Source organism: Bubalus kerabau, chromosome 17 (assembly GCF_029407905.1).
Source record: "Bubalus kerabau isolate K-KA32 ecotype Philippines breed swamp buffalo chromosome 17, PCC_UOA_SB_1v2, whole genome shotgun sequence".
NCBI lineage: Eukaryota > Metazoa > Chordata > Mammalia > Artiodactyla > Bovidae > Bubalus > Bubalus kerabau.
In genome coordinates, this window is record NC_073640.1 from 39,873,281 (window position 1) to 39,894,055 (window position 20,775).

General features: G+C 34.9%; 1 protein-coding gene across 9 annotated transcripts in view; it reads left to right on the forward strand.

Annotated features, from left to right (window-relative positions):
- NFAT5 (nuclear factor of activated T cells 5) overlaps positions 1-20,775 on the forward strand; it is a 115,650-nt gene that overhangs the window by 83,713 nt on the left and 11,162 nt on the right. For 8 of the 9 annotated variants that reach the window (XM_055552837.1, XM_055552840.1, XM_055552832.1 and 5 more), the window contains 4 exons: positions 8,884-9,018; positions 9,145-9,197; positions 15,227-15,359; positions 19,425-19,505. In XM_055552837.1, the coding sequence (XP_055408812.1) occupies positions 8,884-9,018; positions 9,145-9,197; positions 15,227-15,359; positions 19,425-19,505 (402 nt within the window). The remainder of the gene's footprint in view (positions 1-8,883; positions 9,019-9,144; positions 9,198-15,226; positions 15,360-19,424; positions 19,506-20,775) is intronic. The other variant, XM_055552833.1, reaches the window with a different exon arrangement.

Sequence of the window (20,775 nt, forward strand, 5' to 3'; positions counted from 1 at the left end):
TAAATCACAATATGTCTCAACTTGAATATTATAAGGATGGAATTTCAATTTTAGTGGGGTACATGCAGTTCTTCTTTTATATGATCTAATACTTTGAGCATGACCATAGCTACTCTCTGAAGACCAGATCCAGGAGATGCTAGACAATTCAGATCATATTGCCTTAGCAGAAACTGGGGGCGGATGGTTGTCAACTTTATTTTATTTTATTTTTTAATTATTTATTTTAATTGGAGGCTAATTACTTTACAGTATTATGGTGGGTTTTGCCATACATCAACATGAATCAGCCATGGGTATACATGTTTCCCCCCCTGTCCCGAATCCCCCTCAACTTTATTTTATTAATAATTGTTTGTTTCTTCTTTCAGTAGTTCATTTCTTTATTTCCTATTTAATTGAAGTATTGTTAAAATATAAATATAAATGTATCCAGCCAAAGATAGAAAATATAAAAGAAACAGAAAACATGATTTTCTGAAATTTTTCATCTGTAGTTATAATTTTCATTCGTTAATTATCACCATTTTACCATATTAATATGGTAACATATTAATATGTTCATGTTGCAAAAAGTGTTATCTCCCTTGAAAAATGTGTCTGGGTGAATATGATAGTCCTAAGAAGCAGCAGCATATAGTGGAAGGCATATAGAACTAATAGTAAAAATTGCCATATTTTGAACTCTGCACAGTATGCCAGAGATTTTATTAACAATTTTATAAGCATTATGTCATTTATCCTCACTATTGCCTTTCATTGTTTCTGTTCTACAGTTGATGAAACTGAGACTTAAATAACTTCCTCAAGGTCACGTAGCTAGTATATAGTAAGATCAGGATTAAAAGCCTCCTTTTTAGCCATTGTGCTGTGTTGCCACCACAGTCACTTAAAATTTAGCAGTACTAAAACAAAATTTGAATGATTCATTTTATCCCAGCTATAGCTTCCAGATGGTTAGGACTATAGTTACAGTATGAAATTATGTTAGAAAACTGTTTCCTCTACCTATGAGATTTGTGTTATGTAATTTATAGATTTTTTATGAATTTAGAAAATAGATCTCAATTTATATTAGGGGATTTTGCTTGAATACCTATATTATCCCTTCCATTTCCTTTTGTAAACGTCAGTTATTATGGAGGTGTAGGATATGTATTTTTACTCCTTTAGTTGACTATTTGGCATTTATATTGCCATCTGCTTGGTGAAATTGAATTAGGTAAACTTGAGCAATACTTTCTTTTAAAGAAAGATGTACCTTTGCAATAATAATTCGTTAGAAATGGAATGGGAGGTAGAAGGAAACAGGAAGATGAGAGGTAAGTAGAAAGGAAGAGGGGCCAAAAGGTGCTAGAGGTGAAAGGGAGGAGAGGAAACAGATAATTGATCTTCCCTCTAGAGGCACTCAGTGGAAAGAAGGCCTAATGCCAGAATTCATGTTGTGCCTTGTGACCTTAGAAAAACAATCTTGCTTCTACTTGTTGGTTTAACAGTGGCCATTGGATCCATTTTCTTTTAGTTCGTTTATTTTTAAGGGGATAGAAGAATCCTCTCCTTTCACACCTTTAGATTTCTCCAGAAAATATATATATACTAGATCAAAGTAAAAATATCAATTTTTATACTTTTTTAGTATCTACCCTAATATAATAATTTTTAATGTGGCAAAATTAATCATAGCTTTCTTCAATATAATGTTTTATCTTACTAATACTGTATTAAGTCTTACTAAAATTAACAAGTTCTTTCTTTACTTATTTCTGGCTCTTCCACAACTTTAGGGAACGACTAATATCATTCAGTAAACTTTTGTTCTCTTCAGTTCAGTCGCTCAGTCAGACTCTTTGCGACCCCATGAATGGCAGCACGCCAGGCCTCCCTGTCCATCACCAACTCCCAGAGTTCACCCAAACTCATGTCCATCGAGTCGGTGATGCCATCCAGCCATCTCATCCTCTGTCATCCCCTTCTCCTTCTGCCCCCAATCCCTCCCAGCATCAGAGTCTTTTCCAATGAGTCAACTGTTTGCATGAGGTGGCCAAAGTATTGGAGTTTCAGCTTTAGCATCAGTCCTTCCATAGAACACCCAGGATTGATCTCCTTTAGAATGGACTGGTTGGATCTCCCTGCAGTCCAAGGGACTCTCAAGAGTCTTCTCCAACACCACAGTTCAAAAGCATCAATTCCTTGGTGCTCAGCTTTCTTCACAGTCCAACTCTCACATCCATACATGACCGCTGGAAAAACCATAGCCTTGACTAGACGCACCTTTGTTGGCAAAGTAATGTCTCTGCTTTTCAATATGCTATCTAGGTTGGTCATAACTTTTCTTCCAAGGAGCAAGCGTCTTTTAGTTTCATGGCTGCAGTCACCATCTGCAGTGATTTTTGGAGCCCAGAAAAATAAAGTCTGACACTGTTTCCACTGTTTCCCCATCTATTTGCCATGAAGTGATGGGACTAGATGCCATGATCTTTGTTTTCTGAATGTTGAGCTTTAAGCCAACTTTTTCACTCTTTCTCTTTCACTTTCATCGAGAGGCTTTTTAGTTCTTCTTCAGTTTCTGCCATAAGGGTGGTGTCATCTGCGTATCTGAGGTTATTGATATTTCTCCCGGCAATCTTGATTCCAGCTTGTGCTTCTTCCAGCCCAGCGTTTCTCATGATGTACTCTGCATAGAAGTTAAATAAGCAGGGTGACAATATACAGCCCTCTTCACAGACCTTAAAAAGGCTTTCTAATTCTTTTGACAGGTTGAAATATTTGCTTTGTTATTTTTCGGTATTCATTTTCTTTAGCTTTATTTTTGAGGCTCCTATTTGAACAGCATCTAAAAGCACATTGTTCTTTATAATACCAGAAAAGTGGCTGCTTTTTTCTGTTATAATTTCTTAAAGCAATGTGATCCCTTTCAAGAGGCAGCTTACTAATTTCTTAAAGGTAAAAATAAAACATCTAATGCTTAAATAATGCTGACTTCAGTTCTGTTTGGTATAGAGTATGTCCTGTTAGGTAACCACCAAATTTTTTAACAGATAAGACTTTTTAAGGTCAAAAGTTAAATTATCTTGAGCAGACTAGTTCTTTGTGTAATGTAAATACAAATATATAAAATAAACATTGTACCTTCAGAGGGGCCTCATTTGGCCATCTTATGCCTTTTAATGCATAAAAGGGAGAAAGGAGATAGGAAAAAGTTTTGATAATCATGAGCAAAGTGGAGTTTCCATATAGTATCTTATAAGTAGATGGGGGGGTAGATTATAGACTTTCCATTCATTTTGTTACTATATTCATATAATTTTGCACCTCTTACTGTTTTCTAATCAAAATAATATTTATCATATTTTTCTTTTGAATGTCATTTAAAAACAAGTATCTAGTTCCAGTGTTACTCCAAAAAGTTATAAATTAATTCAGTTAGTTCTTTGTTTTAAAAGGGTGTATGATTACCAGTGTATGACAGATAACTGTTTCCATCTGTTCATACATTAACCCTGTGGTTCTAGACAGTATATATGTATACACAATCACAATTTTTTTTAACTCTTAGGCATTGCTGAAAATATTATTTGGTATTTAATTAGGATAAGATACTTGTTTGTATCAATAAATGAAACTAAATGATGCTAAAAGTAATAAATAAACAACCAAAAAAAATCTAAGTGCTTATACAACGCAGTTTTACTTTTCCCTCATTTTATGATAATATTGGCAGCAGTTGAGAAACAGCTTTTCTTCACTGTGGAAACCAGGCTTTAGAAGCTGCCTTTTTCTGGGATATTGCTATTTTTTAGTGGAGGAAAAAAAGATAGTGCAACCATGTGGAGATGGTAAAGCCTGGAAGTGGCACATTTACTTCAGTTCACATTTCATTATATAAACAATTCATGTGGCCAATCCTTAAATGAGTGGGGCAAGAATGACCTTGTGTGGAGCAAGAGTCTTCTGACAGAAAGGGCAGCCCTAGGGAAAACAGGGCAATAAATACTTTGACAGTAGTAATTTCCCACATTACTTTCTTGTAAAGATAAAATTGATTATCAAATATATAAGTACCTAAGGAGAAAAAAACTTAAAAACTTTGGTTAAAGTTTAGTTATTGTTGTTCAATTGCTAAGTTGTGTCCGACTCTTTGTGATCCTGTGGACTGTAGCATGCCAGGCTTCTCTGTCCTTAACTTTCTCCCAAAGTTTGCTCAAACTCTTGTCCATTTAGTCAGTGATGCCATCAAACCATCTCATCCTCTTTTGCCTCCTTCTCCTCCTTCCCTCAGTCTTTCCCAGCATCAGTGTCTTGTTGAATGAGTCGGCTCTTTGCATCAGGTGGCCAAAGTATTGGAGCTTCAGCTTCAGCCTCAGGCTTTCCAATGAATATTCATGGTTAATTTCCTTTAAGATTGACTGATTTGATCACCTTGCTGTCCAGGGAATTCTCAGGAGTCTTCTCCAGCAAAACATTTCAAAAGCATTCATTCTTTGGTGCTCAACCTTCTTTATGGTCCAACTCTCACATCCATACATGACTACTGGAAAAACTACAGCTTTGACTATACAAATCTTTGCTGTATAGTGATATCCCTTCTTTTTAATATGCTGTCTAGGTTTGTCATAGCTTTTCTTCCAAGGAGCAAGTGTCTTAATTTTGTGGCTGCAGTCTCTGTCCATAGTGATTTTGGAGCCCAAGAAAATACAGTCTGTCACTATTTCCACTTTTTCCCCCTGTTTGCCATGAAGTGATGGGACCAGATACTAATGATCTTAGTTTTTTGAATGTTGTGTTTTAAGCCAGCTTTTTCACTCTCTTCTTTTACCCTCATCAATAGGCTCTTTAGTTCCTCTTGTTTTCTTCCATTAACATAGTATCATCTGCAAATCTGAAGTTGTTGTTTAATTCTCCTGGCAGTCTGGATTCCAGCTTGTGATTCATCCAGCCTGGCATTTCGCATGATGTACTCTGCATAGAAGTTAAATAAGCAGGATGACAACATACAGCCTTGTCATACTCCTTTCCCAATTTTGAACCAGTCCATTGTTCCATGTTCGGTTCTAACTGTTGCTTCTTAACACGCATGCAGGTTTCTCAGAAGGCGGGTAAAGTAAAGTAGTCTGGTACTCCCATCTCTTTAAGAATTTTCCACAGTTGTAATCCACACAGTCAAAGGCTTTAGTATATAGTCAGTGAAGCAGAAGTAGATGTTTTTCTGCAATTCCCTTGCTTTTTTGATGATCTGACACATGTTGGCAATTTGATCTCTGGTTCTTCTGCCTTTTCTAAATCCAGCTTGTATATCTGGAAGTTCTCAGTTCACATACTACTGAAGCCTAGCTTGAAGGATTTTGAGTATTGCTAGCCTATGAAATTGTACAGTAGTTTGAACATTCTTTGGCATTGCCATTATTTGAGATTGGATGAAGACTGACCTCTTCCAGTACTGTGACCACTGCTGAGTATTCCAAATATGCTGACGTATTGATTACAGCACTTTAACAGCATCATCTTTTAGAATTTTAAATAGCTCAGCTGGAATTCTATCACCTCCACTAGCTTTGTTCATAGTAATGCTTCCTAAGGGCCACTTGACTTCACACTTCAGAATGTCCACCTCTAGGTGAGTGTCCACACCATCATGGTTATCTGGGTCATTAAGACCTTTTTTGTATAGCTCTTCTGTGTATTTTTGCTGATTCTTCTTAAACCCTTCTGCTTCTTTTGCTGCTGCTGCTAAGTCCTTGCTATTTCTGTCCTTTATTGTGCCCATCTTTGCATGAAATGTTCCCTTGGTATCTCCAGTTTTTTTTGAAGAGGTCTTTAGTCTTTCCCATTCTGTTGTTTTTCCTCTATTTCTTTGCATTGTTCACTTAAGAAGGCTTTCTCATCTCTCCTCACTATTCTCTGGGACTCTACATTCAGTTAGTTATATCTTTCCCTTTCACCTTTAACTTCTCTTTCTCAATGTGTAAGGCCTCCTCAGACAACCACTTTGCCTTCTAGCATTTCTTTTTCTTTGGGATGGTTTTAGTCACTGCTTTCTATAGTGTTAGAAAACTCCATCCATAGTTCTTTAGGCACTCTGTCTATCAGATCTAATCCCTTGAATCTACTTGTCACCTCCACTGTATAATTGTAAGGGATTTGATTTACTGGGCATGGCCCTGCCCACCAAAGCAAGACCCAGCTTTCCCCACAGCCAGTCTCTCCCATCAGGAAGCTTGCACTAGACTCTTAGCCTCATCCATCAAAGGGCAAACAGAAGAAGCAAGAACTACAGTCCCACAACCTCCAGAATGAAAACCACAATCCCAGAAAGGTAACCAAAATCATCACATGAATCAGAGGTTTGTGTAACTTGAAGCTATGAGCTATGCCATACAGGGTCACTCAAGATGGATGGGTCATGGTGGACAGTTCTGACAAAATGTGGCCCACTGGAGAAGGAAAGGGCAAACCCCTCCAGTATTCTTGCTTAAGAACCCCATGAACAGTATGAAAAGGCAAGAAGATACGACACCAGAAGATGAGTCCCCCAGGTCGGTAGCTGTCTGACATGCTACTGGGGAATAGCTGAAAAATAGCTCCAGAAAGAATGAAGAGGCTAGGCCAAAGCAGAAACATCGCTGAGTTGTAGATGTGTCTGGTGGTGAAAGTAAAATCCAATGCTGTAAAGGAACCTGGAATGTTAGGTCCATGAATCAAGGAAAATTGGATAAGGTCAAGCAGGAGATGGCAAGAGTGAACATTGGTGTTTTAAGAATCAGTGAACTAAAATGGGTGGGAATGGGCAAATTTAATTCAGATGACCATTATGTCTATTACTGTGGGCAAGAATCCCTTACAAGAAATGAAATAGCCCTTATAATCAACAAGAGAGTCCGAAATGCAGTGCTTGGGTACAATCTCAGAAACAACAGAATGATCTCAATTCGTTTCCAAGGCAAACCATTCAACATCACAGTAATCCAAATCTGTGCCCTAACCACTGATGCCAAAGAAGCTGAAGTTGACCTATTCTATGTAGACCTACAAGACTTCTAGAACTAACACCTAAAAAAGATTTCCTTTGCATCACGGGGATTATAATGCAAAAGTAAGAAGTCAAGAGATACCTGGAGTAACAGGCAGGTTTGGCCTTGGAGTACAAAATCAAGCAGGGCAAAGGCTAACAGAGTTTTGTCAAGAGAAAACATTAGTTTTAGCAAACACCCTCTTCCAGCAACTCAAGAGACGACTCTACACATGGACATCACCAGATGGTCAATACCGAAATCACATTGATGATATTCTTAACAGCCAAAGATGGAGAAGCTCTATACAGTGAGCGAAAACAAGACCTGGGGCTGACTGTGGCTCAGATCATGAGCTCCTTGTTGTAAAATTCAGGCTTAAATTGAAAAAAGTAGGGAAAACCACTAGGCCATTCAGGTATGACCTAAATCAAATCCCTTATGATTATACAGTGGAAATGATGAATAGATTCAAGGGATTAGATCTGGTAGACAGAATGCCTGAAGAATATGGACAGAGGTTTGTAGCATTCAACATGTATTAGACTATCTCATTAATTTAGAAGTTGATGAGTTATACAGCCATGTTTAAAATTACTTTTGCAGTATGTTATTAGGTTTGTTGTTATATGTTATAGATATAATATACATATTGTATAATTAGTATGTTATTAGGATTTACTAAAACAACAAATAGTGTAATCGGTTTCAAAGTGCTTAATCTTAAGGGAGTAGTTTTCTGAGTACCTAAAAGGTAGGTATTTGCATTAACCAGTATTCCAGGGAGTATTCTGGTGGAAACCTAGTCCTTAGGTGTCAATATGAAAGAATGTTTCTGGGGTCAAATATATTGAGAAAACTGTGTACTACACCCAGTTCTTGGATATTTATAGTGTACATCAGAATGTGAAATGTTTGGGGAAATTTTGGAACCTATTTTACTAAACAGTACATATTAAATTTTCCTAAGAAAATCAGGAAGATTAGTAAGCCAGTTATAGTTTATTAGATCTGGATCCTCCTCAGTACTTCTCTCTTTGTTAATTTACTAGTGATTAGTTAGTCTTTATAACTGAAAAATGAGTGTGTTTTATTTTTATCCTCAAGGTATCCTAATTCAGGGAGATCCTTTGGTAGAAAGAATTATTCTGAAATGGATTCAGTCTGTTTTCAGGTGTTCTTTTCATTTAGAGCCTCTAAGTCCTAGATCTGGATCCTTAAAGATACTCTTAATACCACCCAGAGGCTCACTTTGCCTCAGAAGTCTTGTGAAGGTGTAGCACAGCTAACATTTTTAAGGTTAGGATTGTGAGATGTTTGTTATTAAATTGATTTTTTTTGAATGTTAAAACAAAAACATGACCAAGTTCATATTTTACGCCTTTTTTTTTTTTCATGTAATGAGAAAACAAAGGTGGTATGTAACTTTGCTTTCTGTTATGATAAATTTTAATTTGCAGAATGAAAGTGAAAGTTGCTCAGTTGTGTCCAATTCTTTGCAATCCCAAGAACTATAGCCTGCCAGGCTCCTCTGTCCATGGAACTCTCCAGGCCAGAATATTGGAGTGGGTAGCCATTCCCTTCTCCAGGGGATCTTTACCCAGGAATTGAACCCAGGTCTCCTACATTGCAGGTGTATTCTTATACCCTCTGACCCACCAGGGAGGCCCAAGAATACGGGAGTGGGTAGGCTATTCCTTCTCCAGCAGATCTTCCCAACCCAGGAATCGAATCGGGGTCCCCTGCACTGTAGAATAAAAGAAGGCAAATTCAGGGATCAACAAAGACAACTTACAGAACTGAATAATTGAGAGTTGATTTTAGGTAAGAAATGTATTGGTGGTTCTTCTTATGGAATGCTTATATATACCTACAGCTCAACCAGCAGGAGTGCCAGAAATCTTAAAGAAGAGCTTGCATAGCTGTTCGGTGAAAGGAGAGGAAGAAGTATTTTTAATTGGCAAGAACTTTCTGAAAGGAACTAAAGTTATTTTCCAAGAAAATGTTTCTGGTAAGTAGGCATAACACTGCCTTAGAAATTGTTGGGTGTTTCACTTTGTTATGAAGATATAGTTGTAGCTACAAAGTAAAAAATTTTTCATAATTTTAGTAAGTCACTGTTTTTTATTTCATTCAGATGAAAACTCTTGGAAGTCAGAAGCTGAAATTGATATGGAATTATTTCATCAGGTATAATTTAAACTTTTTATAGTTTGATTGTTTATTCTCGGAGAAACTGAGTTTTGCTCCAAGATTTTCCTAAATCAACAGATTAAATTTCTTATTTATATGGAATTGATGTAAATCATTTAAAGTTTCTTTTTTAATTTTATTTTATTTTTAAACTTTACATAACTGTATTAGTTTTGCCAAATATCAAAATGAATCCGCCACAGGTATACATGTGTTCCCCATCCTGAACCCTCCTCCCTCCTCCCTCCCCATTCCATCCCTCTGGTCGTCCCAGTGCACCAGCCCCAAGCATCCAGTATCGTGCATCGAACCTGGACTGGCAACTCATTTCATACATGATATTTTACATGTTTCAATGCCATTCTCCCAAATCCTCCTACCCTCTCCCTCTCCCACAGAGTCCACAAGGCTGTTCTATACATCAGTGTCTCTTTTGCTGTCTCGTACACAGGGTTATTGTTACCATCTTTCTAAATTCCATATATATGCGTTAGTATACTGTATTGGTGTTTTTCTTTCTGGCTTACTTCACTCTGTATAATAGGCTCCGGTTTCATCCACCTCATTAGAACTGATTCAAATGTATTCTTTTTAATGGCTGAATAATACTCCATTGTGTATATGTACCACAGCTTTCTTATCCATTCATCTGCTGATGGACATCTAGGTTGCTTCCATGTCCTGGCTATTATAAACAGTGCTGCGATGAACATTGGGGTACTCGTGTCTCTTTCCCTTCTGGTTTCCTCAGTGTGTATGCCCAGCAGTGGGATTGCTGGATCATAAGGCAGGTCTATTTCCAGTTTTTTAAGGAATCTCCACACTGTTCTCCATAGTGGCTGTACTAGTTTGCATTCCCACCAACAGTGTAAGAGGGTTCCCTTTTCTCCACACCCTCTCCAGCATTTATTACTTGTAGACTTTTGGATCGCAGCCATTCTGACTGGCGTGAAATGGTACCTCATAGTGGTTTTGATTTGCATTTCTCTGATAATGAGTGATGTTGAGCATCTTTTCATGTGTTTGTTAGCCATCTGTATGTCTTCTTTGGAGAAATGTCTATTTAGTTCTTTGGCCCATTTTTTGATTGGGTCATTTATTTTTCTGGAGTTGAGCTGTAGGAGTTGCTTGTATATTATTTATATGGAATTGATGTAAATCATTTAAAGTTTCTTTCTTGAGTTTCTTTAACTGAAATAGATTTATTCCACTGATGCTAGAAATGACAGTTCTGTATTTGAAAAGTTAAGACCATGAGAAAATTACCATTATTAATAAATGAAACATGTCTTTCCTAATATTTATTTGCTATCTTTACCTACTTTGGATTATCCTTGGGTTATCTTCACCTACTTTTTAATAAGAGAAACTTATTTATTGAGTACCTGCTATGTGCCAGGTGTTTTATATTTGTTCCTTACCTTTTGCACTCAAGAAGCACTACTTATTACACTTAGAGTCTGTATTTGTAGGACCTCGGTATATATTCATTTTTGGTTTAAAATTTTTAAAAATTCCTTTGTGTTCTGAAAAAAATAAAGAAATTTAACATTATATATCCAATATATTGCCAAACTCAAAGCTAAAGGTACAGTGTTGCCTAAGAGTGCCCTCACTTCAGACACCAGCTGCACGTTCAGGGGTCCCCCGAACAGGTCTCACTTCTGAACAGTTGGCTTCAAATTCAAGGGTTTCCACTACCCCCAAAGATTTGCTAGTAGAACTCACAGAACTCAGGAAAGCACTGTACTTAACAATTTCAGTTTTATTATAGCAAAAGAACACAAATCAGATTATAATTTCTCAACTTCTAGCCTTCTGGGTTCTTTATATTGTATTTTTTAGAGAGTAAGAATAAAAAAAAAATAAGGTGGCGCTTTGAAGAAGATGGAATTTTCTATTTTTAATAGGCTAATGTCTATTTCATGCTCTGTAAAACAAATTATACAGTGGATTAATGCAGAATAATCATAAAAATTTGGTGGAATGGAAAGGAATTATACCCTCATTTGGTGGCTATATATAGAGGCCCTGGGGTTCTTGCAAGCAAGTATGTAAACAGGGTAAATCATAATATGATCTTTCATTAATTCTGTGGTTTTGCTATTTATTAAAATTTTTTTATCTTTTTCAGAGAAAACTTTCTTTTTTTCTTTCTTTCTAAAGGGCTTTCTGGGAAGTGTGTTAGAGTGGAATCAGAGCTGAGATATACAAAATAAATCCTAAAGATTATATTATATTAAAGAAAAAAAACACAAATTAAACATTTAGAAGAAAATATGATCAGAAAATACATTAAAAGTAAAGAAACTTTGAGTGTGGTCAATAAAGAAATAACAGGCCTATAATGAAAAGTTAAAAGGGCCTCTACAATAACAAAAAATGACCAGAAGATGGTAAAGTAGAAAAGACCATTTAATGATGACTTTGCAAATTGCAAATATAATTGTGATAGCTATTCATTTGAAACTCCAAAAATCAACTCACCAGGTATTAAACTTTTTTATTACTTGAAAATTAAGGCTAACAAAGTCTGGGAAAATAATCCTTTGTTAATATTTGGCTCTTCTAGTCAACGCCATAATATATCTCATACTCATGTATACCAAGAGCAATAGGCACATGGTCATTATATCTACTCACATTTTAACAACTTTAGATGAATTCTGTAGGGCCTTAATTGCCTATTAAATGTACATATAAGATACATATCTTAAAGACAAATCTCCTCTCTGCTGCTGCTGCTGCTGCTAAGTCGCTTCAGTCGTGTCCGACTCTGTGCGACCCCATAGACGGCAGCTCACCAGGCTCCCCCCGTCCCTGGGATTCTCCAGACAAGAATACTGAAGTGGGTTGCCATTTCCTTCTCCAGTGCATGAAGGTGAAAAATTAAAGTGAAGTCACTCAGTCGTGTCCAACTCTGAGCGACCCCACGGACTGCAGCCTATATATGTATTGTTTTGAAAGATAAGTTGGTTTTAAAAGAAAGAAGGAGAGATTAGCAGCTTGAATGTGGAGGTGATTTTAAAAGGAAACTAGAAGCAAGTATTTTAGAGCCTAGGAGAGCTCTTTTTTTTTTTTTTTTTTTTTCTTTTTTTTAGCTTTTGTTTTTTTTCACTTAATTATTTACTTTATATTGGAGTGTAGTTGATTTACAATGTTATGTTAGTTTCCAGTGTACAGCAAAGTGTACACGTATACATATATCCATTCTTTTTTTAGATTCTTTTCCCATATAGGTAATTAATATGGGTAAATTTTATTACAGAATATTGAGTAGAGTTTCCTGTGCTGTACAGTAGGTTCTTGTTGATTATCTATTTTATATATAGTAATGCCTATATGTAAGTTCCCAAACTTCTAATTTATCCCTCCCTCCCACCTTTCCCCTTTAGTAAGCATAAGTTTATTTTCAAAGTCTGTGAATCTGTTTATATTTTGTGAATAAGTTAATTTGTATCAGAGGTCTATAATATGAATAAGTATAACTTGTTTTACAGAACATGAAATAGACATTAGCCTATTAAAAATAGAAAAATGTATAATTTCTCAACTTCTAGTCTTCTGGGTTCTTTATACTGTATTTTTTAGAGAGTAAGAGTAAAAAAAAATGAGGTGGAGCTTTGAAGAAGATGGAATTTTCAGTAGAAATATGTAAAGAAAATTCTCAGAAGAAATGCCCAAAAGATCCTCAGAATTTTGGGGAACAACTAGGCTAAACAAAGACTTGAGAGTTTTGAAGTTATATGTTTTCAAAGTGGTTTTATTAGGAATTTGTTTTGTGTCTCCAGTTATTTTTATGTATATATCCCCAACTGCAAAATGACAATTTTGACAATGATAAATTATTCCTTAGGAAAGTGAAAAATATCTAGCACCATTGCTTATAAACTCTGAAAAAAGATTATCTGCTAGGATAAAGAAAATTGTTATTTTGAATCCAACCAGATTTTTCTAAGAAATTAAAATATAGATATTCTTCCCTTTTTACCTCAGAAAACATTCTACCTGCTCCACAGGTCTCCCAGCCCTTTGTATGTTTTGTGTGTATTGTACTCCTAGTTCAGTGGTAGTTAATTGCTCTTAATTTTTGAGATTAGGTTTTTTTTACTTAGTTTTTAATTTAAATCATTTGTAGAATTTCATGATTTCAGATTGAGGATGTGTGAATAATTTGTTCATTTGGTTTTTAAGAAGTTTCAAATTAGGTTTGTTTAACTACACTCTAAAACAAGTGGAGTAAAAGATTAAAAAATATATATATATATATATGTGTGTATATATATATATTCATCTGACTTTTAGATACTAATTCTGTTACTGATTACCAAGAACAAATTTTTTATTTGGAAGAATAATTTCAGTTATTGAGTTAGTCAAATAATCTTAAGACTGGGAAGATACTTCAGAAGTCCATCCATTCAGCCATCTCCTTAACTGTAGGTAGAACTGCTTTTGATGTAGTTGCAGTGTTTAAGCAAAGGAGGAAAAATGAAAGTGTGCAAGATTTTAAAATTCTTATTTCTTAGAATTTGAGTTAATGCAGATACATTTTTTGATGGCTTCATATACAATTGAGTATGTGCTTTCAAATTTTTGCCCCCTAATTCCTGTGGATGTATACATTTGTATATTTTTCCACCTGAATTAGAAGTGTGGTTTTTTTTGAGATAGCTTACTGGACTCAGAAAGCATTCTACTATTGCCATAAATAAGAAGCTATTTTTAAACTTATGATTATTTCAGAGCATGTTTTAAGATGGCTTAGAAACAAATTAAGTACTCAAAAATCGAACTCTTGGCCTCATTTGTCATGTTCTGTTCAACTGAGTCAGCCAACTTCCAGAGTCTGAATAAGTAAAAAATGACATTAAACTCATTTCATCCTCAGCTGTCACCATTGGCCTCCTGCATATCACATACTGAATACAAAAGCACAGTCACTACCTTTTGCTGTTCTTTTCCAGTACTATAACGTAGCAGGGAAGAAGAGAATAAGTCAGATGCAGTTCATGATATCTTCTAAGAAGATGTAGTCCCCTTGAATAAGTGCTGCTGAAGCATTTATGGAACTCTTCCCTTCTCTTAAAAAGGATGCTTCTACCACTATTTTCACACACAAAAAAATGACCTTGATTTACTGGGTTTTGGGTAAACTGAACTCTGTTGACTTTAAATGAGAATTAGTTACTAGTTTTAAGTACAAATTGAAATATTTAAAATTTAAATAGACTAAATGAGAATTAGTTGTTAGTGGTTAGAAAGCAGTGAACTGCATTGCAAAGTACATATCACCGTTAAGGTTTACAAAGCATATGGTAACTGACATTGTGCTTGGTGGGCAATTTTTTTTCTTGAAAATATATTCATTCTTTTTTTCAACAAATCTCTTTGAGTATATTCTGTGTGAGGTGCTTAATAGTGGAGATAGGATGAAGAACAGAACATCCTAGCTTCTCTTGGAACTTGCATTCTTGTGGTTGTAAAGGAGACAAAAAACAAGCAGATAATCACAGTAATTTCATGTGGTGATAAGAAATAAACAGGATTCTGTGATCAGATTGGAGAGGGGTGCCACTTTAAAGACGATGGTCAGAGAAGGCTTCTCTGAGGAGATGACATTTGAATGAGACCTGGAAATGGGTAAGGAACTGGATATTTAAAGAGATAAAGGAGAATAGTATTCCAGTGAAAAAGAATAGCAAAGTTGTAAAGGCTCTGAGGTAAAAATGAATTTAGTGTGTTAGTGTAAGAAGGTCAGTGTGACTGGAGTGTAACAAGCTAGAGGAGAATGGGAATGAGATAAAGTTGACAGGACAGGGACCTTTTATGCCATTGCAAAACATTGGTATTTTACCTTAAAAGCAATTTTAAGATTGATGTCATGATGCCCATGGACCCGAACCCCTAGTCAAACTTTTTAAACTTTACAGCTAACAGGAAAGTACTTAATTATAATATTTTATTTCAAATTTTTAATTTACATACTGCTTTATTTCTGCCTCTTGTAATTTTCTTTCAATTAGAATCATCTTATTGTGAAGGTTCCCCCATATCATGATCAACATATAACTTTGCCAGTAGCAGTGGGAATATATGTAGTAACCAATGCTGGAAGATCTCATGATGTTCAGCCTTTCACTTACACTCCAGACCCAGGTATGTCAAAATAAAAAGTTCTGAATCAAAAGGAGTAATCCATTTCTGCTTCTTCAGAAGAATATGAAGACTAACCAACCTAAAAGAGGAAGTAGTGTGCAAAGGTAAATTGATACCAGTATTTTTTGGAGATGTCATTATTTCCCAAGAAGATGGTCACCAAACCCTGCTTTTACTCGTAGTTAAGAGAACTGTTTCTGCCTTAGGGTCTAGTAATAAAAGAAAAGTTAGGAATTCTCTGAAGTCAGGCTCTACAGAGTTATCATACAAGTACTCCTTGTATGATAAGGTAAGAATTACCATTCATGGAATACCTCTTATGTACAGAAAGGTGAAAGTGACTACTTTAGGAAACTGCTAGTAGTTTTCAGTCTGGCTGTCTTACAGGGTGCATTTTGGGAGAGGTGAAAGATAATCTCAGAGAGATAAGTGATAATACCACAAATAGAGTCATATGCCTGTAACATTTTCTAATTTGTGTAGTCAAAAATATCAAAGACTTCTGGTGAACAAGTATTTTTAAAATAATTTTAAGCATTTAGGTAAAACAGGTGCTTTAGAAACCAGAGCAGTTGTTTTAAAATTTATATCTCTGGGTAAGAAATATCTTATGAGATTTTTACCTACATTCATTTAGTTGCCTGGAGAAGCCTTTTCCTGGAAAAGTAGAGAAAACATTTTGGAAATGGAAATGCTTCAGATATTTTGTTGATGTAGACTTGGCTGCTGCCATGCTGCCATTGATTTACTCCATTCGTATCTCAGGCATGCTCCAGAATTAGAAGTTCTTCCATATCTTCAAGTTTACTGATAACATTTTTTCCCAAATTGTTCAGAATTCAGTGAGGTGCAAAGTGAAAAATGATAGCAAGAAAAGAAAGCCCTGGTAACAGAAGTGTTGAACACAGTAGCTACAACAGAGTTATAATTAGTCTTGATAATTATTCTCTATCACTTAATGTTATCTGTTCCCTTTTTCTTTTGTAAATCATGTCCAACTTTCACAACATTGGTTATTTCCCACCAGTTTGTTACATAAGTGTGCCATAATATAGCCCTTATGAAATTATTTTAGTGTTTGTCTCAGAATAAAAGATCACATGTAGAAATTTCAGACAGAAAAAGACAAAGTTTGGAAATAATATACTGGCTTCAACAAAACTAGGAAAGAGGATACTGGTTTATACTTAAAAATCAAACAGTTGATTGTTTTCTTTCTAGGAAAGTCTCAAAAATCCAAGAAAATTTGATTTAAAACTAATGGTAGTTAAAGCATTTTAGTAATTGCTAGAATATTTAGTATTTTATGTGAAGAGAAGCTTGCTCATAGAAGGAGAAAAATGCCATACAGTAATTAATACATTCCTATGTGAAGGGGAGAAGGAAGTATGTGGAGGGGGAGGGGGAATAGCTTTAAAGTTCTACCATCCTTAAAATACTGAGATCTTGTTGTCTTTGTTTCTTTTTATTGATCAATAATAAAGAACTTCAGGACTTTGAAGTGCTTAGCATCAGCACTATGAATCTTCATTTCTTAGTGATGAATGCTCATTATTAAAATTTTTCCTTTGATAAATTACCAAATATAAAGCCTATACTAATTGGCTATATTTGGCCACATTTAGACCATCACTGACATATGTTTATTCTTTTATGTTTTTCCCCCTTGTTTTTTATATATACTAGATAGCAGTTGCTCTCAGAAACTCTTATTTGAATAAATATATTTTGTGCAAATTTTATAGTGAGATCTAATGATTCAGTTTCTGCCTTTATGATATAGCTAATTAAAGAATCTTCCCATAATCTCACTTTTTTGTATTTTATAAAATGTGAATGTCTTTTTAGGTGTGCACATGAGAGAATATTTCAGGAAAACTTGGTTATGATAATTTGCACTGTCTCATTATGATAAACTAGTTGCTGTTTTGACTCAGCTGGGGACTGTGGTTAAAGATTTGCATATTCAGTGGCATATAATAATTATAATTATAGGGCTTCCCAGATGGCGCTAGTGGTAAAGAACCTGCCTGCCAATGCAGGAAATGTGAGAGATAGTGTGTTCGATCTCTGGGTCAGGAAGATCCTCTGGAGAAGGGAATGGCAATCCACTCCAGGATTCTTGCCTGGAGAATTCCATGGACAGAGGAGCCTGGTGGGCTGCAGTCCATGGGGTCACACAGAGTCGGACATGACTGATGAGACTTAGCACTTAGCACATAGTAATTATAACAGCTAAAACAAGATCCACCCTCATTTTTGTGAGTTAAGAGTAGAAATGGTGACTGCTACACCATTTTGTCAAAATATTTAAGTTACAGACAAAAAAATAACAAATAAATATATTTTATCCTAATTTGACCTAGATACCTTCATAATAACCTGGAAGGCCAGATTTGAATTTAGGATTTTCAGACTGCTTGGAGGTCCAAACTGGAATATGGCAACACGAAGAAAGAGGATTTCCCAGCCTGCCACCCTTCTTTTCCCTCTCCTGGCTCCATCCTCCACCTGGAGGGCCTTGATGCACCAGCTGATGCTCCTAAGCTCTGTTCACCCTATAGGCTTAAGATGGCACACACAGTCTATAGAGTAGTTGTGCAGAAAATTTTGGTATCTTATGTATTTGGGTATGTAGTCTAAAAGTAGGATTAGAGCAAGGGCTCAAGCGAACGTAAACTGGCTCTGCATGGTTTGCCAGACACAAGCCCCTCTAAAGCCCTCTGAGTCTCTACTGCCAAAAATACATTACGTGTGCATCCTTTTAGACCATTACTTTGCAGACTTAAAAAACCTGTGTTTCATTGCTAGTCACTGAACCACTGCTTGACCATTAATTTGTTTTCTATCTTTTAAGACACAGAAATCATATTAGTTGTTTTTTGCAGTGACTCTGCAGTGGTAATTGCTCTAAGAAATGGAGGATAAAATACTTATTCATAATTTTTTGTTGCTTTAAAAACAAATGACTAAAACTTGTGTTTAAAGTAGAAACTTAAAAATTTTTTTGAAGATTAGTTTCCATTCTTAAATCTGTAATTGTTAGAATAAATGTTATGCTTTAAAATTGTCTATGAATTTCTTTTCCAGTCAATTCTATTCAGTTTGATAATTTCATTCAATTAACAGTTCGTTCAGATTATCATTTGTTGGCCCTTACATACAGCATGCTTAGATAAATGTTTTAACCTCATTCTTAGGAAACATGTACATTTTGTCTCTTTGTTCACAGTTAATTATCTTAATATTCTCTAACCATCATTTTGCATTATGATGTCAAGAATAAATTGATAATAAATTGGCTCAGTTCTTATTTTGAATAAGTTAAGGAATATAAATACATTGAAAAATAGAAATTAGCATTTATTTAAATAAAATTATTATACAGTCAATTTAAGAAAACCTTTTTAGCTGGAATTTAACTTTACCATTCAGAACTGATCACTACTCTTATGCTTATTAAATTTAAAATTTTCATAGTAGGTGTACTTGATATGTATAGATATAATATTGTAGCAATTCTTCATTAATAATAGCAAAGATTATTATTTCTAAGGCTTTATAAAAAAGTAATACTATATATTTTGTATATTCAGCACAGTTTTTAAAAAAAATTCTCAATTATGTTTCTGAATCAGTATTTTTAAAGTCATTTACATAGGTGAATGGTGAATTTACATAGGTGAATGGTGAATTTACATAGGTGAATGGTGAATTTTTTTCATGCTAGTGTTACAGTATATTTGGTATTAATACGTTTTTAAAGATGTCATGTCAATCTTCTACTCATTTGTACTGTTACAAGAAAGATTTTTAAAAGTTGCTGTTATTTTTATTTTGTTTATTTAATAATAAGCATATGTTTCTGCCCACTTGGAGAGTGGTGCATTTTAGAGGGTAAACTGGTGATTATAGTTTATAAAAACTCATCTGAACCTAGAATTTCTGCTGAACAAATAATTTAATAATGCTTTGTGAGAAAATACTCCTGTTAAAGAACTTTAAGATATATATTTTTCAGGATAAGTTTAAATAAATACATTAATCTTTTTTGTTTAATAACAGCAGCTGTTGCTTTGAACGTGAATGTAAAGAAGGAAATATCTAGTCCGGCAAGACCTTGCTCTTTCGAAGAAGCCATGAAAGGTACCAAGTTAATTATGCTCAAAAATTGTAAATCAGTGATGCTATATATTTTATCTAACAAACCTTACTATTTTATTTACTGTTGTGTACTTGAAATAGTTAGCAGGTTATCTTTGATATTGTAAAATAAATACTTGTTTAACTTCACTGAATGCAGAGACTTGCTTCCTAACTTGATATTTCCAAACATTTGCCATATAAACAACTTTTTAAAAAACATATGTTACAGTTAAGGAGTTTTTGTTTTGTTTTTTATTCCCTAATATTAAAAATCTTAAAAGTATAATAGAGTACGATAAGGTATGAAAAATAGCTGTATAAAGCTTCTTGCTGCCAGTGAGTAGGACTTAACGTTGAGGCTGAAGAACCAAAATAAGAACTATTGGCATTTGAAAAAGTTGCTTTAGGTACCATTCTTTCTTCTGATATCATTATTTCCAAGCAGACAATAACAATGTCTTCAGGATGTTACAATGCATTAGAGTAGACTCTTTTCTTAGCAGATTTCTAATACATCTGTGACACTCAATCATGATGCTTTTGTGCCATTATATGTTAAGATGTCAGTTACATAATGGTCATTGATTTATTCTATAATTCTAGCTTTTTCTTACATTTTTGCAATTAAATTCATGAGTTAAATTTAAAAATTTTATATACTTATATTTTTAAGGGGCATAATATCCTTAATACATTTTATCAAATTCCATGGAAGTTTTCCCTGTGTCATAGTAAAATTCAGCATTCACATATACAGTTCAGTATTGCTTGCCATTATAATTTCTGACCATCAACACTTCCAAAATAGATTAACTAGGAATTACGCACTAGTGTGAAAAGAAGAAAAGTGAAAAGCAAAGGAGAAAAGGAAAGATATACCCATTTGAATAGCAAGAATAGCAAGGAGAGATAAGAAAGCTTTCCTCAGTTATCAGTGCAGAGAAATAGAGGAAAACAATAGGATGGGAAAGACTAGAGATCTCTTCAAGAAAATTAGAGATACCAAGGGAACATTTCATGCAAAGATGGGCTCTATAAAGGACAGAAATGGTATGGACCTAACAGAAGCAGAAGATATTAAGTAGAGGTGGCAAGAATACACAGAAGAACTGTTCAAAAAAGATCTTCACAACCCAGATAATCACCATGGTGGGATCACTCACCTAGAGCCAGACATCCTAAAATGTGAAGTTAAGTGGGCCTTAGGAAGCATCACTACAAACAAAGCTAGTGGAGGTGATAGAATTCAAGTTGAGCTATTTCAAATCCT